General features: G+C 39.9%; 2 protein-coding genes across 12 annotated transcripts in view; both read left to right on the forward strand.

Annotated features, from left to right (window-relative positions):
• The window catches only part of ehbp1 (EH domain binding protein 1), a 205612-nt gene extending 196909 nt beyond the window's left edge, over window positions 1-8703 (forward strand). For 5 of the 11 annotated variants that reach the window (XM_066672430.1, XM_066672438.1, XM_066672494.1 and 2 more), the window contains 3 exons: window positions 6739-6853; window positions 7318-7425; window positions 7523-8703. In XM_066672430.1, the coding sequence (XP_066528527.1) occupies window positions 6739-6853; window positions 7318-7425; window positions 7523-7613 (314 nt within the window). In that variant the 3' untranslated portion in view covers window positions 7614-8703. Of the gene's footprint in view, window positions 1-6738; window positions 6854-7280; window positions 7426-7522 lie in introns of all 11 variants that reach the window. The other 6 variants (XM_066672472.1, XM_066672482.1, XM_066672512.1 and 3 more) reach the window with 4 other exon arrangements.
• A 3874-nt stretch (window positions 8704-12577) lies between these two features.
• otx1 (orthodenticle homeobox 1) lies at window positions 12578-19608 on the forward strand. Its single transcript, XM_066682582.1, has 4 exons — window positions 12578-12851; window positions 14396-14571; window positions 15657-15808; window positions 17205-19608. The coding sequence occupies exons 2-4, from the start codon at window positions 14475-14477 to the stop codon at window positions 17982-17984; spliced, it is 1029 nt and encodes a 342-aa protein (XP_066538679.1). The 5' UTR covers window positions 12578-12851; window positions 14396-14474; the 3' UTR covers window positions 17985-19608.
• Window positions 19609-23364: the final 3756 nt, after the last annotated feature.

Here is a 23364-nt window from a genome sequence, read left to right on the forward strand (position 1 = left end):
TGATGACAGTAGTAGTAGAGAGCACTGAGGTGTGTATTCTTTCGCACATACATTCTCTCTCTCTCTCTCTCTCTCTCTCTCTCTCAAACCTGTACTGATATGGCACTTGTAACAACCTACACACAGTACTCAGCTTTATCTCAGCACACCATGGAGTACAGACTATAGCTTGGTCTAATAAATGTCTTACAGTGGCCTTTATTTTCTGACAGCCTCACAAACTCAGGCATACCTGGAATGCAAAATAATTAATTTATATTGTCTGTAACAGTCCGTGTATTCTGTTTTACTGCGTTTTGAACATTAGTCATAACAACCTTATTTCTAGAAAAGTTGTGCCGTAGAAAAGTATGTCCGTCAAAGCAGCATGACTGTCTCATCACTCTGAATCACACATTCAGGAGCCGTTTCCATTCTTTACACGTCAAAATGTCCTCTGATTCACTGAATCTGTTCATGATATTATAAACTGTAGGTGGTGAAAGACTTAAATTGTTTGCAATCTTGCACTGAACAATATTCTATTTGAATCGTTTGACAATTCTCTCACAAATTGAGAGCAATGTCCTATTCTTCTTTGCAAAGACTGAGCCTTTGGTGAATGCTCCTTTTTATATTTTTATACTCACCTGCTAATAGTGTAATGCTTCAGAAGAGTGTGACATGGATTCTTCACTTGCCTGTGTCTCGACATTTTTTAAGGTGTGTTGTAAGCACCTGTTTTTAAATTGATTCATGATCACATAAAGAACATCATCGCCAAATGGCCATTGAAGACATTAGGAAGAAGAATAGAAGTTCAAGGGAATGAACAAATCGCATATTTGTATTGCATTTCACAAAATATCCAAAATACCTTTTCTGGAAATGGGCTTTGGATTTTAATCTAAAATAATTTATAATAATATAAAATAGTAAAACCTGTGGAAACATTTGGTAACAGGTAAGTCATCGTTATTAAGGATGTATGACAGCACGTGTCTGAGCCTTTCATGACAACAGATTTAAGCCTACATAAACATCTATAAAGCCTTATTCCAGTAAGTGTCCATTGTCAAAACACTTCCTGGGGTGAAATGGACTAAAGCAGCCTTCAGGACCACCGACAGTTGTTGGAGTAAGCCTTTACAAGTGTGAATGCCGGCTGAAGTCAGATGTCCTAAAATGCTTATGTAGGTGTCATGTCACTTTATGAACCTTGACCTACAGTTGTGTTGCCAATGTATGGACATCGTTTTTTTTTTTTTTTAATCAAATATGTAAAAAGGCAAAAGAAACTTACTGTGGTTATGGGGGCTTTTTTATTAATGCTTATTTGCCTAACTAGGCCAAGTTAACCTGATGTGCCCCTAAGGTGACATTCTAGTGGTTAATCATATTTATTTTGAATTTGGGGTTCTCCAGAAAATATTTTTTCATATAATATATTCCAGTAATGTTTTTTTATATGTTTGTTTATTTTATTTATTTTCTAATGTTTCCTATAGAGAATCATTGCAGCATGGCTATAAATGCAGCTATGCCTCTGGAGACAGTTTTGAATGTGTATAAGGCCTGGACCATTCAGGGACTTGGGTGAAAAGAGGGAGAAACATTTTTTCTTTTTTCTTGGTATTTTTGTCCTCCTCCAAAAAGAGCGATCAACTAGGTGGGGAAGATTCAGGTGGAGGTTTTAGGAGCTGAAGAAAATAAATAAATAATGCAATACACTGAGTGTTAATGTCTGGTAAATGATAACCTGCTCTTTGGTCCTGTGGATTTACGGGCAACTTTATGGAGTGGAGGGTAAAAAAAGGCTGAGGATTGAATGTGGCCTTCTACAATATGCCATGGTTCTTATTTTTCTGGCTCCAAATTGATCCTTTTTGCCCTTTTTATCTGCCTACCATACACACACACACTACCTTCGCAAACACACACACTTTCTCTCTCTCTCTCTCTTTCTCTATTCGGGCTCTCACACACACATTTTCTCCCCTCCCTTCTCTCCCATCTCTTTCTCAGTTCAGACTTGGTGCACTCCGGGGCGTGTTATTTGAAAGTGGACGTGCCTCTCTTAAAGGGATTTATGCATAGGTCCCCTATTTTTGTTGTTACGGTTTTATATGATAAGCTTTTTTTATATGTTTAAAATCAATATGTAATCCTGTGCAGGAGCTTATCCCCCCAACAACCCCATTTGTAAATCTATTTGAGCTTTGTTACGCGGCCGGACCGGCGTATTCCTCGGATTGATTAGGTGCAGTGCTAGAATCCTGTCAAATGGCCAGCTTTGATGATGTTGCAAACTCTTTCAAGATTGCTAGTTGACTGGAACTGCAGATAAGACAGGGTGACAATTCCTCCGTTCTTTCTTTTTTTTTCTTTTTTCCCCCACTATTCACGGGGGGAAAAACGGTTTATTTCCATTTTGGTCTAGATTTCAGGGCTGTTTGTAAAGGTCCAGACATTCTTCCTTTCCAGGGGAGTTTTATACTCAGCAGCACAGTGGACATTTCTAAGACATTTATATTTAGGAGGACTCTATCTTCAGTACCTTCATTATTGCTAATGCTGCTTCCTTATATTGGAGTTAATGTTCACGCAACACAGATGTTCAGCCCCAAATGTAGCAAATCATGTGTATCTTTGGAAAATCTATTTGTTGATCTCATGCCAGATTATTTATTAAGTTTTTTTTTAGTGTATTTATATTTTCTTTTCAGTCCTCACTAAATTCCCTGAGATTCTGGTTTCAAAAGGCAAGGCCCACGCTTTTCTTCCAAAGCTGCTCTTTGTGAGTGTTTCAGCCTCGTTCTAGGTCCGTTATAACTAACGCACTAATGAAGCTTGTTGATTTGCAGCTTTTCTCATCACTTTGACCCATTGTTAGGCTTCCGGCTAACTTTCCTCCAGCCGCTGTGGCTTTGTTCCAGTGGTAATGTATAGGCTGGGTTTATCTGATTCGTAGCTACAATAGAGCATCAATGACACCAAGACTTTTTTCAACTTTTACCACTTTAAAATAAATAAACCTGCAGGGCAAGATTTAACTCCAAATATTTTCTCAACGTTTCGATTGAAGAAGTTAATAATTTGTTAATAATTAATTTATTTTGAGTTACTGAATAAGTAATTGTCATTTGCTTTTATCCTTGAAAGTTAAATTACCTTCACTTTTTAAATTATATAATAGGTTGATTTAACATGGGGAGTTTGAGTGCACCTTTGGCACAATTGTGGGGGGAGGGCACGACAAGTTTTTTTAATTATGCCTTTTTAAAATTCCTATATATGAAGTGTTGTGAAAGTAATTTAATTCTGCCTTAAATCTGCTTTTCCAGCCCCCGGAGTGAAGTTCTGCTCATTCACACTAAATGTATATATGTATTTTTTTTTTTTGGTTTTTTTTTGTTTTTTTTTGTTTTTTTTTGAGTGAGACACAATAGAGGGTAGCCTATCAGAAGAGAGCTTAACATTAGTGTGAGTTAAGGGGTTATTACTCAGGCATGACACAACATCATATTTATAATTTATTCTAGGCCTCATCACTATCTAGTGAGGTATAGTGCAGCTTTTATTTATTTATTTATTTTAACTTTGTGCTGAAGTATAGTGCATTTGTCTTTGGGCCTGTAGTTTTCCAGCAAATGAAGGTGCAACGTTGTGGACCATTTTCCTGTCAACTTCTCGTAAGGCGCCATGTTAGGCTTTGTCTTCAGCCCCAGTTGGCCCCTCTCCAACGCCATCTTACGCTGCCACTCAAAGCCAGCCGCAGTGCAAATCTTCTGTAATAAGATCACGTATTTTTCTCCAGATTCCTCCAACCTTACTCATTTTCCCTTTTTCAGTGAAGAAAATTGTTTTCTCTCTGGGAGTAAAAGAAAGGGGAGGCAAAAAGCTCCCAGTGGCCTTCCCCCTCCAAAAGTTTCTTCTTGTGTGCTCACACTCTAAAACAGGGCGAAGGAGAAAGAAGTCGTATCTTGGTTGTTAAATTTAGGGGAAATATTAAAGCGAGGAAAGTCTCGGGAAAGAGAAGCACTCTCTCTCTCTCGCTCTCTCTCTCTCTTGCTCTTTCTCTCTCTCTCGCTCTCGCTCTTAGAAAGCTGCTGAGCAGTTTTGCACTCTTGAATACATTTTGCTTTGGAGAGGGAGGGTCATGGGGATTTGAACCAGTGCATTCTTGTGTAGCTTCTGAGGGCTCACATGGTTACCATTGGTGTGCATTGTTAGGGTTATCTGAATAAGCACCGACCATGTGAGTTTTGACGTGATTGCCCAGGGCAATGGTGAGAGAGAGAGAGAGAGAGAGAAGTAATCCAAAAAGGATTGCATACACATACTCCCATTACCCCCACACTCCCCAAACTCTTTCCTTCCCTCTCTTCTTTTCCCCACTTTTTTTTAATAAAGAGGTGGGGGTGGTTTTGGTACTAGTTTTCATGAGTGCTTTTTTTTATTTTCTTCTTTTTCTTCTTCTTCTCCCCTCTTTTTCGGGTTGGTTGGTGTTAGGAAGGTGGCTGAGGTAGGATTTTGGGGGGGTTTCGGAAGGGAAAGGGGGATATTGGTAAGTGGGGAGGGGGGTTTCTCTGCTTGTTTGCTCACCCATGTCTCTCATCGTCCCTCTTTATTGTTTATCTTCTTAATGAGGGGGGCGGGCCACTCCAGGCTTTGATTGACAGCTGCATGCTGCCTTCTGCTGCGCCCTTCGGGGAGTGTCTTTGGCTTTTTGGCCAGGAGTGTCAGAGGGGGGAAACGGAGGTGAAAGAAAGAGTCTCCCTCTCCCTCTCCTGCAACATGCAAGAGGAAAAGTTTTTTTGGCTGTAGTCCACTCCATTGTCAAGTGGGCATTGTCTTTTTTTCTTCAAATAATGGAGGGGTGAACAAACGACAGCAAAGAACCTGTGTAAAATGGAATTTGGGGCAACCTGTCTAGTGGGAGAGAGCTGCAACTGAAAAAAAACAAAACACTCAATAGGTTTTGTATGATAAAGCAATTTTAATTTTGGAAACATACAAGAAATCTGCATAGAACAATGCACAGTAACTTACAGAGATTATAAAAATCTATGAAAATCTGTTTGTTTCCTGCTCCTCATTTTCCAAAGCCTTTACAATTCCTTTCACCTCTGATTCCTGAACAAAAATAAAAAAAAATTCAAAAGCGAACATTCCTTAAAAATATTTGTAGATTCCTTGCAGCATTAGTCTTTTGATGAGACTAAAGACTGGAGGAGCAGAGTTGTTTCCTTTGGTGCTGGAGGGCCAAATAACTTGCCAAATATTGGAACTGTGTTCATTTCGCCTGTGTGCTTCACTTCAAAGGCTAAATGAGGCAGCGGAGGAGACCTTTCAGGACCCACCCTGGCTCACAGCGGGACACACGCACCGCCCCACTGCCACAATTTCACACCACCACAGAAGAAATATTTATTTTTAATAAAGTACACTTATTTTAAGGATTGACATTTTACGGGGGGACGGACCGAACGTCCGTTTTATCTCCACCGTCCTCCTTTCAGTACAGGAATCAATCATGGTCAAATATTGATACACAGTTGTGAGTTAGCAGGTTAGAGGGAAAGGGTCAAGCAGCTTTAGGATTTAGACTTTGCTTTAGCCTCTTTTTTTTCCCCTTCGTTCCTTTCCTCCTCCTCTCCTTCAATTGGTTCCTCTGAAGTGTGTGAAAGCAGCATGCGGACACTACAGGCACAGTGTGTCCTTACACTGGGGAAAGAATAGTCCTGGTAAAGTTTACGTCCCGTTGGCTGTGAGTAAGGCCTAATCTCCACTGGTATCAGTAATGGCTGATCATGTTAGCCGGGCTGATATTTCAGACCAGAGGCCAGCCAACCTGGCCAGGTCGGCTCATATATACACACACACTCACTCTCACTTGTAGGACATTTAGGCTCAATATATCCATACATTTAAAAGCCTTAAACACTATATACTTACAACAGCAATAGTGATCCTATATGTAAACCTTTTAATGCCGTTTCTTAAAACCTTGCATAAGGTCACTTCTGCTCTTCAGAACTGATTCAAACCAATCAGCACAATCTATATATTAATGGGTCATTTGGCTAGACCTAAAGTAATTAAAAGACAACAAATTCTCCTAAAGACTCTGAATGAACATTCCCTAATGCAATTTCACAAATTAATTTCCTTGAAAAATCCACGCTCTAAAATGAGCACAATAGAGAGCCCCAGTAAGAGTCCTCATTCTAGCTTTGTCCAATCGCATGAAAATAACTCTGTTTCCCCTTCCACATTGTTATTGCTGATTGAGGAGTTTGGGGGACTAGGTGTTGCAAAGTGCTGGGAAACTGCCATAAATGTTACGGGCTGGGTCCTTGTGGAAGCCTCTGTCCCCATGTTTACCCGTTATCAGATGTACTCATGTTTGTGAATGTGGATGGATGTAGAGGCTGATAGAAGCTTACTGAACTGCAGCAGTGATGGTTTCCAAGGGCTATATTCTCAGCCTTGACCAAAAATGGCCACTCGCAGTGGTCAGCAGCTAAGCTTTGAGGGCAGTCGATAAGTTGAACACAGTGGGCGTTTTTTACCCTGTCAGTCCAGAAACTTCTGTGTGCTCGTATAAAAGTGTATGTGTATGTTTGGGTCTAGAATTTATGGAGTGCAGTTGACATAGGGTCACAGAGTGCATTCATCAACCTTAACTTGGTAAGGATCTTTGTTTCTCATCTTAACTTTCCTGAAGTCTCAGTCTCTCTCTCTCTCTGTTCTTAGACTGGCAAAAGACTGAGGCGCAGAAGAGACGGGAGCAGCTCCTACTGGATGAGCTGGTCATACTTGTCAACAAACGTGACGCACTGGTCCGAGACCTGGATGCTCAGGAGAAAGAGTAAGTCCATCGTTTGGAGTTCCAGCAGGATTTCTAGGGTACAGTCTGTTTCAGAGGTGGTACCCTCAAGTGTAAGGCTTTAGTAATCTTAGGGAACAATATTCTATTGCAGTTAAATATATGTATATATCACCACTGTCCAAAGAAAAACGTGTATATCCAAAATAGTAACTTTCAATGGAAGTCGATGATAAAAGATTTTATTCCAAGTCATTTTGGAGCATTTCTATTGGTCAGTTCATCATGACATTTTCACACAATGTGTTCAAATGAAATCATACGAGGGAGACAATAAAACAGCCACCATATTTTAAGTTGCAGCCTCTTTAATGGCTTTTGTTTGTATTTTTAAGGCACAGAATTTAACCTGTGCTTTTACACCATTAAGAACACTAGTCACTACCCTTTTTCTAACAGTGTGGCTTAGTCTTCAGGTTCTCCTGTTGTGAATTTATTGTTTTGAGACCAGAGTTTGCGATCACATGCAATTTCATCAGGGAAGTTCAGAGAGGAGCGAGGGTACTGACAGTATTCAGAGACAGGTCCAAAGACAGGTCAGAAGCAGGGTGGAGGTGAGGCAGTCTCGTTACTGTTCTAGGTGACTTTTTCTTGGAATCGGAGTGTGACCCTTGACCCTGTGCCTGTCTTTGTGCTTGTGCTCGTTCACAGGGCGGAGGAGGAGGACGAGCACCTGGAGAGAACTCTGGAACAGAACAAAGGAAAAATGGCTAAGAAAGAAGAGAAATGCGTCCTTCAGTGATTGTCAGGTTTTTCTAGCAAGACAAAAAAAAGCCCACTAATACTACTAAGGATAAAAAAGAGGAGTGTTCACTACGATTTCAAGAAATGTATTGCTATCTGACTGAGCATTGTGTAAACACTTACTGCATTTCTTTCAACTTTTTAATGAAAGTTTGGTCAGCGTTTTCAAGACCCAGGCTGGTGAGTAGCAGTTCTTCGCCAGTGCCTCGGTTTTTTTGGTTTGTACTGAGAGATTACATTTCACTGATGCTAATACGCCATTATTTTCCATCTGGTTTTGGTTGCGCTAGTAAGCAAAGGTACTTAAATGTGCTAAAAGCATAACCAAGCAGAAAGCTTTCAGAAGAGCTGAGCAACTACACGCTGAACAAGTGAGAAAGCACCACGCCAGACTTTTAAATTGATGACATTAGCCTTTGACTTTGGGAATGTGTGTTCATTTCCCAGTGGTGATTGGGGCTGAAATGATTTTAGGTACAGCACTCTTGTTTTATAAGGAAAATATTTTCTTTTTTGTCATATCAAAAAAAAAATAATCATCTTAAAGAGCCCAAGTGTCAGCATATCTTCATTTATTGCAAGCAATGTTTATTACTTCATGTATATCATTCTCTTTTGATTATGCTTCTGTTAATGTATAGGAGAACTCCAGAGGGGAATGTTGTTTTTTTTTTTTTTTAAAACTTGATGTTTGGTGGAGAAGGGTTTACTAAACTTTTGAGACATGGCTTCGTTGGAATGAGCAGTACTTTGAAGTACTGTAGTTGACTGAAAGATACGTTAGGTTGTACATTTCATTTCACTGAGGTTAAATAAAGAAAAATAACTTGCAAAATTATTTCCAGGAGCAATTTGATATCCGAGTTAATTTATTGTCTTTAGTCCTTTAGGACCACTTTGCAAGTAACCATCTTCCTGAACATGTACTTTAACTCAAGGACCTTGTTAATATTTATTGTATACTTAAAAAAAAAAAAAAGAAAAAGTGCTTTCATATGCATCTCTGGTTCACATCTCATGCTGCTGTCTTATTGTGTGAACGTTGTTTATTTATTCCTAATAATACCTGTCATCAATAAAAACAGCTTTCATACTCTACTACCAAGTCCTGGTCTATTTTAAATGTGCTTAAACATTTTATTCTGTTTTATTTTGGGGTTTTTTTTTTTACCTCCTTCCTTATTTTTTATTGCATCTATTCATTTTCTCTCAGTTATGTACAAATAATCTGATCTGTCAGGTCTTATTTTCAGATTTAAACATAAAATTCATTTTGTTTTTCTTCTTTATCAAACGATTAAAAAAACCCTCAAACCTATTGTTTTTTTACTGTGAAATTATCCAGCAGTAGTGGGTGTGTCCAAAAGTATCTCAGTAATAATTAAAAGAAAATAAGGAGGGCTGTGAAGATTTCTCTTTGATGTGTGGCTTTGCCTAAACAAATTGAGGCAATCCACGGCAAAGCGCATAAAGTGCGCACAAACAGCGCCAATTCCCTCGTGTGTGCTCTGCCTAGTTTTGGAAAATGATCATTTGCATATGTGCTGTTTTTTTGTGGGTGGGTGGTGGTGTGATGTTTTGGTGCTGAGCTTGATGGTCGCTCCTTGGAGGGAGATTAGGCCCAAATCAGTTTGTCCACAGCATCTGCTTTCACTCGGACTTGAAGGACTCAATCCCACCCCCACCACCCACTCCAACCACACGCGCGGAGTGTCCCCCCCCCCCCAACACACACACACACACACACTCACACACACACACACACACGGTGTGTCAGAGCAAAATAAGTTTGGACAGCTCCCGTCCTCTCTGGCCTTCTCTAATGCTCCCAAATTAATTTGCTCACACTGTACACCCCTCCTCACAGGGAGCACGTTTCTTCTCTTGTTATTACGCACTTCTGCCGAATGACTGTAATCTCCTGAAAGGAAAACCACACTCAGCGGTCATTTTGTTTGCGCGTTTAACTGGTCATTAAGCTTCCTTCCTGGACGCTGCTCCGCGTAAAATAGCCATGAGAGATGAAGAGAAGCCGTGCTGCGCTTTCCGCGCACAAATCACAACCTTCCCCCTCGCTCCTGCACTCGTGCACCATTATCTCTTTAACGCGCACTAACCCCTCACTCTCTCTGCAGGGAGAATGTGTTCAGTGGCTGTGGTCGGCTTTCTGGTCCAAACTTTGTGTGTTTGTGTGTCCAGCTTCTCAAAAGAAATTTTACAACAATTGTAGAGTCGTTTGTAAACTTTAGAATACGGCCGCATGGTCACGTTTTAATCGCATGTGTGAAAAGTAGTTAACATTTTCCGTAAAATAATAATATCGAAATAAACGTTTGCACGTTATACTTGATGTGTTTTTTATGCGTTAAATGCAGCCTATGAAAAACAAATTTATATTAAAATATGCGCAGGGAGGTTCCTTGTGAAGCTGGAGTAACTTATTCCTACTTTAAAAAACTAAACAAAAAATAAAAAAACTCGCGCCCAGACTTTTGCACACGATTATAATCAGATTTAATAAAAGAAGAAGCAAAACAAATTATGCAAATTCATAATGAAATAATACATTTGTAGGCAAATAAGTTTTTTAAAAAAAACGAGAAAATGTGGTTTTCCTTCGTAGAGTGTTTTTATTTCCAGTTACAATTTTTTACTAAAATGTCGGTGTATAAAAACAATAAGGAAATAGCATAAAAGTCCTTACCCAAGTTGTTGTTTTCTCGGTGAATATCAGTCACGCCTAAACGTCTGGAAAAAAGCGATAATTTTCTTGATTAAAAAAAAAAAATCAAAACCCTCAATTTCTTCACAGGTTGAAAAAGCGCCGGGTTTGTGTTAGTTTTCTTTAATAAGCGGGTGCTGGAGGCGCGCGGGCATAAGCAGGAACGCGCAGCGCGCCCCTGCGCCTCCTCCTCTTCCTCTTCTTCTTCTTCTTTTCCTCCTCTGAACGAAGACGCTTTGAAGTCCCTGGCCTCTCTCCTCTTCCTTTTTATCCCTCTTTCTTTCTTCCTCTTCTCGCTTTCTTTCTAGGTGTTTTTCCGCAGGTGTTCTCCATCGGCCGGACTGTCATCTTCGGAACGCGACACTTTTTATGCATCATCGTTTTAATAAGCACCGACCACATCCGCAACCTGCTCCAATCCTGCCAGCTAAAAGACACAAAACTTTTCACACACACACCCCCTCCTTCACCTCCTCCTCTCCCCCTCCTCCTCCTCCTCGTGCTCCCCTAATCCTGAGATTTACGAGCTCAGCGTTCGAAAAAAAAAAAATACCGGTCGCAATTTGGGATTTACACAAAAATACTCTTATTAGAAAAGAACGAAGAAAAAGGAGCTTCCTTGGAACTTTATCACTAGCTTTCCCTGTGTCCTTAGTGCGAGCTTCTCTCGAGCTCCAGATCACATTTTTTTTGTACTTTTATGCCGCTTGCGTTTAATGATTATTATTTTTTTTTCATTTAGAATCTGATCTTATGTTTTAATTATTTCCCTTTGTTCAACAGATTATTCACAAATAGCGCATTATATTCTTTAAAACTATGCACTAACATTCTCGCACATTTTAGTTTTCTGTCTCCATTCTTTCCTGACAATGTTTTACAGGGTGACTTTATAAACGTGTAAAGCAAGTCTACTCCCCTCCACACTTCTCTTCATGATTGGGTCGTGTTGTTAAAAAATGTAATTTGGTCCCAAAGGCGGTCACTTGCTTTGAACATTTAGCTCGCTTTCAGCTCAGGCCTCCGTAAGAATGAGTTTTAGTTTGTGGCCCTGAACAAAAGGGGCCGGAGTGAAGGCCCTTCTGAGGGTGGAAAAAAAACTGGGAGCATCTCGGCGACCCCGTTTAGAGGAAGAAAACAGTTCAGGAAACACACCCTCATATTACTTTCTCCTGTTTTTTACTGCCTTAAAAAAGGTGCCTTTTAAATAACGCATTGATTTTTTTTCCTCTTTCTGCGCTGATTTCTTTTCTGGATTTCGTTCCCCATCCTCCTTCACCCCCACCCCTTTCCGCGCGTCTATTAAACTTTACGCAGACTCTTCTGAAATGTAATTCTAAGTGGGGATTAGCCAACCATTAATATTCATGAGGCGGCCTTACAATAAAAATGAAAATAGATAAAGTGGATAAATTCAACTTTTTTGATGCATTTTTGATCCCGCGCTGAATCGAAGGACGTTGGTGAATCGCTTTAAACTATTCCGCATCCAAAAGAAGGGGCGGGGGGCAGTTGGAGGAAATATCTCGAGGCTGATCCATTTTCACAGATGCCTTAAAGTTTAAGATTTCAAAGATTTTAAGATATTTGCAAAATTGTTTGCATTTTTACTTTTTGTTTTCAGTTCAGCACTTCATAGTGATTATTAAAGGCCGATTTAAGTCGCTGGAGTCACCGAGTCAAGGCTAAATACTTGGCACCAAAACCAACAGGACTTCGTTTTGCATGCCGCCAGTTTTGTCCCAATTTTTCTGAAGTGTATCATTCAAAATTAGGCTCGTTTTTCTGTTGATGTGGAACCCTGAATTATTCTAGTTTCACACCACTTTTTAAAAGAAATTAAACTCTCCACTTTTAATCCAGTTTATGTTATCGCACGTTTTAAAGCCTATACTATTTCAGATGTCTTCGGTGTAAACATTGTATAATGTGTGAGTAGTTTGTGAAATGTTACGCGTTTAAATGTTTTGAGCCCTGAAAATTCTCGTCCGGACGCTTGATGCAGGTTTGTGTTGGTCACGTGGTGGAGGAAGGTGGCGGCGCTTGGATTCTGCTCTGAGTGTTGATTAGCTTGTCAGGCTGTCAGTCATGCCGGGAACACGCACTGATTGGCTGCAAGGGGCGGACCTGCAGGTGTTGCGCGCTCTAAGAGAGGCAGGGCTGAAAGGAGAAGGTGATCAATCTCCATCCGTCTACATTTAGCAATCAGTTACTGACGCGAAGGAGCGCGCGACAAAACGCAAATGACTTTCCGATTTTCCCAAAAAAATTGCGACTTATGAGTAAAAGGAGGCAGAAGAAAAACAACTGGGAAACAAATAAAACGTTGACGCAATCTACGACCTCGAAGAGATCCGCGATTTCTTTGCGGAGAAGTTTGAAAGATTTTTTTTTTTTTTTTTTTTTTTTTTTATATTGTGAGCCTGCTCTCGGATACTTTTTATATCATTCAAACTTCAGAGTCGTTTTTGTAGCTGAAGGAGGAAGAGAAGGGGAGAGTTAAAGGATAAGTAGGTAAGCAAATGTAGCTCTTAATAAAGAGTTTATTCTTCACTGATTCTACTGAAATATGAAATTTGCAGAAAACAATCGCTCAAATAAAACATGTTATTTGATTTTAAAGGTTATTTTCTGAATGAAAATAATTCCAACGTGCGTTTGGTTTAAATTACATATAGCGAGAAACGTGATTTGGTGGAGGACAGCCACTTTTAGGGTGGGATTCCTACCTTGACGGACCCCTGAAGTGGTGGGTAATTGGAGAGGCGTGTTTTGTTGTTTTATTGTTAGTTTATTTGGCCGATAAGGCCGCTGCTTAACTGTCCTCCCTGGAGCTCTAATCTACATTGCAATTGACTTAATTTGCACAAATATGTGGCCTTTTTTAAAGCCTAAAACTAGTTTCAGAAATAAAATGTTCCAATATACATTAGCCATATAAGCGCTCAGATGGATAAATTGCTTAGCATGAAATACATTAATAATTTAACGAGTGAATTTAAGAGGGAAAAACGCTCGCAATTATTTACAGAACCAGAAGTTTTTTTTTTTCAATTTTGTGGTTGAATGCTTTTATTTATTTATTTTTTAAGATTGTAGATATTTTGTTGAATCAATCAGATTTTCAGATATTTTCCACTATCTATTGACGCCATTTTTAATTTACATTTGTAACATTAGAAAAAACTAGTACCTTTTCATTTTGATATATGGACTGTTTTTATGACTGGTCTAAAGTAAAGTAGGCCTGACGAGTCCTTCCATATTTTGCCATTTGTTTCATGCCACATAATATTTTTCAAACGTGCGGGAAGAGAGTGTCTGAACATTTTGCAAGTACAATTTCAAATAAACTGAAGCCGTCGGAGTGAACGCAAAAACACGACCAGCAAAAGTGTCTTACTTTTGAAACGGTTTAATAATGAATAGATCACTTATTCAATTAAAACTACAAAAAGGGTAATTCCAGGCTTTACTTAGGTCCAGCAAATCAAATCTAAAATAATGATCATAAGTGAGTACTGGTTATAATTATTGTTGTTGTTATTATTATTATATTATTATTATTATTATTATTATTACTGTTGATATTTTAATAAGACCTCTTTATTGAGACATTGTTTCCAGCGACATCTGAAGTTCTGTGAAATGTTATGACGAACTTTTGTTAAAAAAAAATAGATTAATAAATAAGCACGATTTTTTAAGTTCTCTACTTAAAAATCGCAAATTATGGTCGTAAGCAGATTGTAAATATGCGCTTTGATAGAGTGTGTGTGTGTGTGTGTGGGGGGGGGGGGGTGGTATAAAGAAAAAAATAAATTGCACGTTGCTAATGTAAATAACGGAAAGATTTTCAAAACTGTTAGTAACTTTAACAAACTCGTTCATTGAATATACTCCAGAATATAAATGAGTTGTAAAAGTATTTGTCGTCCCCCCCTCACAGTTCTTTGAAGGGTTCGATATTCTCACGCCCTAAAATATGGGAATTTTGGACTATGTGCTCCGTGTGCGCACTCAACATTGTGCTGAAGGTGTTTTCCCTTGTTTTTCAGGTTCCGTTCCTGCATCCGTGCTGAGTGGAAGTGCGCTTGGTTCGATCGGTGTGTAGTTCAGATCTGGAGAGTGTGTAGTATGATGTCTTACCTCAAACAGCCGCCCTACGCCATGAACGGCCTGGGGCTCAGCAGCGCGCACATGGACCTGCTGCACCCGTCCGTGGGATATCCAGGTACATTCACACAGACACTCGGTCTCACACTTGCAGTGGACGTGCAACTCACAAGAAAGAAATAAGCGTTATGTTTGCCTTTCTAAATAAAACCAAATCTCTAAATTCACTTCACTAACTTCTGTACAGTTCTAGTGCTCAGTGAAACAAATCATCCATTGCTTTTCCACGAGGCCCATTTTCGTTTTTTTTTCCAGTCGAGTATGTTTCAAATGTATAGGATGATTTCATTTATTTTCATGTAAAAACTATTTTAAAATGTCAGTTAACCCACAGTTTTCAAACTTTGCACATCACTTTAACTCATAGTAATTTACACGAACACGTCCGCACTTTAACATCTAACTTATGTACGATAACTCAAGGGCACGTGTTTTAAGTAGATAACCGCACGTACATATTTTATAGTAGGCTCTATTATCTTATGTATAATTTTATTTAAACGTTATTACATTATTATATTATATAGACTAGCCCTACAGGCCGAATGAGCTCGCGCGGTTTCTTGTCAGTCTTTAGGAAACTTTTATTTCTATGTTATAGTGAGGTTTTTTTATATACATATCAATTCTCTGGGGAAAATCTAATCAGCGAAGTCCTGTTAAATTGTATTCAAATAATTTAGAGTATATTGTACATGATTTTATGAATTTAAGAATCATAAGAACCAAATCTCAGCGCTCCATTGAATATAATGAAAGGGGTGTTGTGTGTGGTGTGTGTGTGTGTGTGTGTGTGTGTGTGTGTGTGTGTGTGTGTGTGTATATATATATATATTCTTTAAAAATTGATTGATTTTAAATAGTTTCCTATTACACGTTTTCCTTTGATCCTCTAAGTGAAACTGCCTTCATGTGGAATTAAAATAAATATCTAATTTAAACAAGGTTTCGAATCTATCATGTGGCAGGGATTTACGTTTGCAATGTACACAATTCCCATAAATAATATCTAAAATAATAAAGAATAATAAATATCCTATGTGTATGTACGTGCGTGTGTCTATATATAAACGCGTGTATGTGTGCGCGTGTAAATTCAGTAAATGTGTATGTATTTATACATTTCTGTGTTTTTGTTAGCAGCTACGCCTAGGAAACAGCGGCGCGAGAGGACGACCTTCACGCGCTCGCAACTGGACATTCTAGAGGCGCTCTTCGCCAAAACGCGCTACCCGGACATCTTCATGCGCGAGGAGGTGGCGTTGAAAATCAACCTTCCCGAGTCCAGAGTCCAGGTAACAGCTGATCACACACTCGGCCACTTCACAAGTCGTGTGTTTACAGGGAGAAACAGCTAAGAACACCCCCTCTCCACACACACACACACACACACACACACAAATCATGCTAAATTTGAAGCCTTATGTGCATGAGCACTCTAGCGCCCCCTATCAGTTCCTGGCTGCATTTTCCAAATAAGCGATTCTTCAAATTTGTGTGAAGTTAAATAATTGTGTCCAAAAGTTTGACTGCACTTAGTCAAACACTGCTTTGTTGACTTCTTTCTAAGGGAAACAATGTTAATATATAACTGCTGTTTTTACTGAATAGAACAAGTCATGAAAATTGGAACACAACAAGTGCCCTGTTTGAAAGTAATGCCATTCATGTTTAATTTATGCTGCTCCCAGCAAGTTTAAATTGTGCTCAAATTGCACATAATCTACAGAGAATACACATTCTTGTACAGGAGCTAGCGTTTCTAGCTTTGTTGTTCACCGTACGTCTGGTTAAGGAGACAGACTAAATTGCTGAGAGCGCTGGTGTTGGGAAGGGAGTGCACATTAAAGCTAAAAGACGCTGGGCCTGTAGAGGGTAGTGCACGTTTAGCAGGTTAGCCTTCTGACGAAGGGCTGGTGCTGAAGGTGGAAATGGTTATTAACTGCCAATCTGTTCTGTTTCTGAGGAGATTCACAACGTGGTCCGCGGTTATTCCAAAATATTGCTGCAGTGCCCCCTAGCAATGGAGTGTTTGTCCCTCCGGTGAACTAGCTGCGTTTGCTTTAAACGAGTGTGTGAAATAAAACGCTCTAGATGGATGGACCCTCCTCACGCTATTGAATTACCATCTCTGGTGAGAAACCCAATAGCCCACTATCTCCCTGCCACCTCCGTGTGCTGTAATGAGATCCACAGGCCCGAATGGAGAGAGAGGCTCCATGCAAATGAACGCAACTAACGGCCAATAACTACTCATTCTGGGCCCTGATATTTGTACAATAGCTCTCCAGTCTGTCCTTCAGACATGCAAGGTCTCTTTAATCATTTAATGGGGGGCTGGAGGGGTTGTTTTTCTAATATATGAGGATAATTGAGTGTGGGATCTGACTGAGGATGAAGCAAGCGTGGTATAACACCTGGGGAGAACAAAATAAATAAATAAAATATTAACATTAAAAAAATTTAAGATAATGTTAATATTTTATTCATATTGGTCTATAAATAGTTTTGACCAGAGGAGGAAGGGCCCCCTTGGTTCAACTATTGTAACCAATGTTTTTGTACATCCTAAACATGGTAAACCCAAATGGTTATATTAAGGACCATGAAAAACGTAGTCCTTAACACCAGCAAAAATAAGTTCTACTATCAGAAGTTAAAGGGATTTATCTTTTCCATCCCCTGTTCCAGGTGTGGTTTAAGAACCGTCGAGCCAAGTGCAGACAGCAGCAGCAGAGTGGAGGTAGTGGCACCAAGGCTCGTCCAGTCAAGAAGAAGTCCTCCCCCACGAGAGAGAGCACGGGCTCAGAGAGTAGCGGTCAGTTCACTCCTCCGGCAGTGTCCAGCACAGGCTCTTCGTCCTCTTCGTCCTCCTCCACAACCAACAATAACAACAACAACAACAACAGCAGCAGCAACAGCAGCAACACGGGCATCAGCAGCACGTCCACCTCCATCGGCACAGTGTCGTCCATCTGGAGCCCAGCCATTTCCCCAGGTTCTGTCGCCCCTTCGGCCTCAATAACGGATCCCATGCCATCTTCCGGCGCGTCTTGCATGCAGCGGTCAGTCTCCGGCTCTGCTGCGTCCTCCTACCCGATGTCCTACAACCAGACAGCCGGCTATGGCCAGAGCTACGCACCGCCATCCAGCTCCTACTTCAGCGGAGTGGACTGCGGCTCGTACCTCAGCCCCATGCACTCGCACCCTCACCCGCACCCACATCATCAGCTCAGCCCAATGACCCCATCCTCCATGTCCACACACCCGCACCACCACATCAGCCAGTCCTCAGGTCACCACCACCACCACCACCACCACCAGGCCTACAGCGGCGCCAGCCTGGCCTTCAACTCCTCCGACTGCCTGGATTACAAGGAGCAGACAGCCTCATCCTGGAAGATCAACTTCAACGCCACGGACTGTTTGGACTACAAAGACCAGGCGTCCTGGAGGTTCCAAGTCTTGTGATCTCCTTCTTCTGCTTCTCTTCCTTCTTACTACTTTACTTCAACTGCTTTCCATTCTTGTGGTTTCCTTTTATCTTCCCTTTCTCCTCTGTTATCCCTCACTTCACCAAACAAGTCCATACTCCCCCACGTCTCCCTGTTTTTTAAATAGTGTGCTGAGGTTATTAAAAAAAAAAGTAAAGTTAAAAAATATAAGAGTTAAGGACTTAACAAAATAGTTAGATCAAGGGTTCCCAGTCATGGTCCTGAACTCCCAGGAAGAAAAGGACTGACACTGGGGTTGTACCTTCAGTACTTTTTAAACTAGAGAACAGACATTCCTTGCTGTTACGTCTTTTAACTCGCATTTGTCTTAACGGGTTCAAAGTCATACGAACTGCTCCTTTGCGCCAGGTAAAATAAATGTAGTGTACTATTCTAAAATTAATTTAAGGTACACACACACACACACACACACATCAAGATCACTGTTGTACCTTTTTAAAGGTACATTTTAATTTTGTGTATCTTTAAAAATGTGCCTGTCAAATTTTGTGACAGTGCACATTTGTGTTTGCCCTACTTTGCCCAACACAAACTTGAGCCAGGCTACGAAGCGCTTGTTCAGTGAAACACGTTCTAGACAAAGCAAAGAAATGTGTGCAGGACTGGGATTGGGAATCCTTGAGTTAGATATTCACTTTATTTTTTTCCTAAAAAATATAAAAACAAAAAAGAAAAGCCCTTTTTCACCCACCATTCTTGAGAGCATCAAACAAATGGGGGAGAAAAGGCAAATTTGTGGTGTCACCTTCAAATAAACAAAAACAACTTCTCCACAATGAAGAGAAAGAAGAGGATGCACAATTCTGGACTGTTTTTAAGTGATTTACCACCAAAAGCTCTGGATTATTTTCCCCTTTTCATCACCAGACTAAACCCTCAGCAACCAGTTTTAAACCCGTCTCTTTTCTTTCAGACCCTGTACAGCCCTTTTCTTTTCAGTCGCTTATTTTTAGGTTGCGAGAGATCTTTAGTCAGCTTGAGCAGCTGAATCTTGTACATATGTATTTGGGTCAGTTACAGTGACCATATTTAGTTTGGTGTTGCAGGATTTGAAAAAAAAAATGGTTTAATAAGACTTTAAGACAACTTTATGTAAATCTTTCTCTTTTTTCCTCCCCCTCTCATCAAATATTCCAAAGATGAACAAAAATTGGACACTATTTGGTAAAGGTGGTCATAACTTTCTGGGGAAATAAGGACGAAGACTTTTATGTGTGGAGAACGTGTGCGGGGAATAAAGCGAAAAGAGAATGGCGAGCTGTAAAGTTTTAGACTTTAGATTCAAATTTGGCCTTTTTTGGTTTGTGTCACTTGATGAAAATCGGGAACATTTTTGAACAAAATTCTCTAGCGAAGAGCAAATGTCTGAAGGGAAGTTTGGAGTTTTCTTCGCCGAGGATTCAGCGATGATGTCGGATGCACTTGACGGACTTTTGGGCGCTTGTTTGGAGAGAGCTGTGAAAGTGAAGACTTTTATTTCCACCCCCCAAAAAAAAAAAAAAAAAACGCCAGTAACCAATGTTGAATGTATTTCAGGCGTCAGCCATTACATTCCTGTCCGTGAAAAATAAAGAACAGTTAACTACCAACTTCTTCTTTCACACTTCTGTGTTCAGGGGGCGTTCATTTACAAAGACACTTTTAAAGGAGAGGAAAAAATGAGACAATAGTTTTCGGGGGAGGTTTATATCTCACGCCGGGTCAGACACGATGACATTAGCGTTTCTTTTATGTCGTTTCTTCTCAGAGGGAAGTTCGAAATAATGGCATTGTTAACTGCTGGGAATTTATTTTTTTCTCGTTTTTCTTTTTTTTCCCACTAACTGCGTTACAGCTACAGGATTCGAGCTGCGTGCAGTTTACGAAGTTTTACGGTTTCATTATTGTTTCATAACATTCTGAATAAATTTTGATCCTAACACAACAATCGACAGTTTGTATCCGGAAATAGCCTGGAACCTGCTGAAGGGAAATGCGAAGAGGTTGAACACTAATTGAATGCGCATGCGTAAATGCCTCCGTTTCTTGTCAATCTGCCCCGGAGCCAAATGGCCGCCCTTGATTGGGTAATTATGAGGGCGTCTGTCCAGGGTTAATGGGGCAAATGTGCAGATAAAAAGGTGGGGCAGAAACAAGGGGCAAAGATAGACTTGAGCCTTAAAATAAATACTTTATATAATGTAACAAATATTTACCTCCTCACTTTTGAATAATTATAATTTGTAATAATTATTTTATGTCATTATATAGGACTCCTGCTCTGAATTAATTTCTGTAAAAGAACGTATTGGGTGTATTTATAACACAACTTTACCTCAGTTAAAAATGTAAAAACGTATATATAAATATATTAACCTGCCATTTGCTCATTTCAGAAGTGATATAAACACTAAATGTGTTTTCAATTGAAGACGACGCAGCAGGCGCAGCAGTGGGTTTAATATGTAAATTTATTAATATGTAGCAGCTGAATAAACATTTCACTCGGGAGGACACTGAACATGTTTGCGCTGTTCGCGCGCGCGGTTTGGGACACAAACATTCTTTATCTGTTTTAAATAATTAATCGTTAATAAGAGTTATCGGGGGAGCACCTGCACGTGTGTGTATGTTTTGTGCGCGCGCACGCATTTATTTAAGAAAAAAAAACAAACCGAAACGCCTAGTCAAATGACATGTTTTGTTGATCTACGACAAGTTCACAAATTATAACCGTGCAAACGCCTGGAGACCTTTTAATATGAACGCTTCCATTTCCCAGTGTGTTCAACCTGAAAAACGAATTGACATTGTGTGCTAAAAATGCTCGTAATTTAAGGTTGTTCCCTGCAGATTATTAAATGATTTTTAATTAGAAAACCAGCAAAACATTTTCACGGGGTCATGTACAAACGTACTACACTGTGTATGTCCAGCGGTAGTGCCTCCATCGCTTAAGTTACACGTTTTAATATTCTTTTGGACGAATTAAACCGACGTCCTTTGGCGCATATATATATATATATATATATATAATGAATGTTTTTTTTAAACAAATCCGGGTGTCCGCATTATTTTTTTTTTTTTAAATCCGCATCTATGTTAAAGCGCGCGGTGTGTGTTGTGTAATGTGTCGCAGATGGGGGCCGGGTGAAGGAGGGGGGCTACTGTAAGGTATTTGGAAGGCTGAGGGTCGCTGTGCTGGATTGGAGGAAATGAGGATTAAACCCGACTAAAGCGCAGTAATTTTTGCAGGGATTTATCCGCGAGCCTAATGGCCGTTTAACGCACCCTCCTCCACCAGAAGCAAAAGCTCAGCACCAACAGCAACACCAACCACACCGCTACATAGTTTTTCTTTTAAACCTAAGCGTTCCCTTTAGGTTTATTACGCGTTTTTATCTTCACGGAGAAAGTTTGCATTTTGCGTTTTCCAAAAACATTACAGCTTTGTTGTTAAAGACGTTTTCTTAATAAACTAATATACCACTGGGCTCCTTAATCCACCTTTATTGATGATTTTACATTGACAACTCCTACAGAACTAGACAAACTAAAACACTGAGTGATTTTAAAGACTTACAAATCTTCTTTACTGTCCGCAGGTCCTTTGTCCATGCGTTTCTTTCACTAACGGTAAACACCGTGTAAACGTACTCGCGAAGATAAGTGCTTTGAAGTCCAGTTTTCTTCCCGAAATGTAAATTACAGTCTCTTTTCAAGAAGGAAAATAAATATTTGTACTTCTGCATATGATTATTTTTTATTAGAAAACACAAATGAAAAAGCCTTGAGTTGAAGTTCAAGAATAAAAGCAATGCAACTTCAAAAATCAATCAAACAAAAATCTAAAAACAAAAATAACACATTGTACAAGTATTTCCCTCAACTAAAGGTACGGAAGATATACTTTTGAAGGTTCCCAGAGAAACCCACAGAGTTTTGTAGTATGTTCGTCCTGTCCAATATCGCTGATGACCCCCATGTATAAAGAGCCAAATGTCATGTTTAGTTCTATTTAACATTCTGAGATCTTGTGATGTCCTTAAACCAGTGCAGATTAGTGAGGTCATTAAAAATAAGCAAAGAAAACATAAAAATATACAGCATACAATAATGTTCTGGGGATAGTTTAATTAAAAAGACCCTGAGCATTTGTCTCCCTTTACTGCAGTATCTTTCTTCTAGGAAGGATTTGAAAGAAGAAGCAGGATGATTGGTTCTGGAACCCAAACCATCCCAATGATGCTGGATTGTACTGCATCATTCCAGAAAACACACTTCCACGACTCCACAGCCCAAAGCTGGAGGGGTTTGTATGTAACTACTGTTCTTTTCCTTGCGCATCATTCTTGTAAGTAGGTTATTTGTAGAGTGGAGAGGGACAGGACACTTTCCTCATATCCAGCCATTGCCTTGCTGATGTTTCTCCTTCTTCCAGCACATTATTACGTGGGGAAAAGTCTAAAAAGAGATTAGCACCAGCACCATTTACAGGAGAAGGTTGCAGAGTGATGAGGTCTGCTGAGATGAGGATGAGGAAGATGGAGGGCTCAGGCTGGTGGCTTCAAAATGCTGAGAATGAGAAAAAAATAAATTAATAAAAAAATGCTGCACGGATTTATTTCAGCTTTATTTGTTTAAATCCTGATTTTGGAGGGGGGGGGGGGGTGTTTACATTCTGACCCCTAGGAAGGACAGTCTGGTCAGAAACATGGCCATGGCCAATAGCATGACACACAGCAGAAAATACAACAACAAGAATGAGACGGCTTCGGTCCACAGCCTTATATGGGTTCCCAGCCTCCACAGCTACATCCAGATGATGATGATATACAGCCAAAAGTTTGTGGACACTTGCTCATTCAGATAGATGTCCTGTCCCTGTTTGCTGCAGAAACTTATTCTATTTTATTTCTTTTTCTCTATCAGAAGCTGTTTATATATTTTAGATGGCTTTATTTTTCTTTCTATTTTTAAATATAGGCTGTTGCCACGTTGCTTTGGGGCTTTAATCACATTCAGACACGTCCAGATTAGTTAAGTCAGGTACTGATTATGCATGATTAGTTCTGGATCATAAACCCCACTCCATCTCAAAGGTGTTAGATGGAGGTCCATCACTCCAACGAACACACATTTACTGCTCTAAATTCCAGTGATGAGGATGCTTTATACTCAAAATTGTGCACAGTGACCTTAGACTAATTCTGCACTCTTACAGAATTCATTTTTTATCCAAGGAACCTGATTTTATTCACACCCCCCTGTGTTTATTTCGTGTTAACTGCACAGACACATTGCTGCTATGTTAAACTGCAGCATTCCTACTTGACAACACACTGGAACCTGAAGCC

The sequence above is a fragment of the Hoplias malabaricus genome, chromosome 1 (genome assembly GCF_029633855.1).
Source record: "Hoplias malabaricus isolate fHopMal1 chromosome 1, fHopMal1.hap1, whole genome shotgun sequence".
NCBI classification, from domain to species: domain Eukaryota; kingdom Metazoa; phylum Chordata; class Actinopteri; order Characiformes; family Erythrinidae; genus Hoplias; species Hoplias malabaricus.

Bases quoted from the DNA above. Each gene is read 5' to 3' on its own strand.
- otx1 (XM_066682582.1), top strand. From the start codon at position 14,475: ATGATGTCTTACCTCAAACAGCCGCCCTACGCCATGAACGGCCTGGGG. The intron at 14,572-15,656 runs GTACATTCACAC...TTTTGTTAGCAG, and splicing joins CCCGTCCGTGGGATATCCAG to CTACGCCTAGGAAACAGCGG. The intron at 15,809-17,204 runs GTAACAGCTGAT...CCCCTGTTCCAG, and splicing joins TTCCCGAGTCCAGAGTCCAG to GTGTGGTTTAAGAACCGTCG.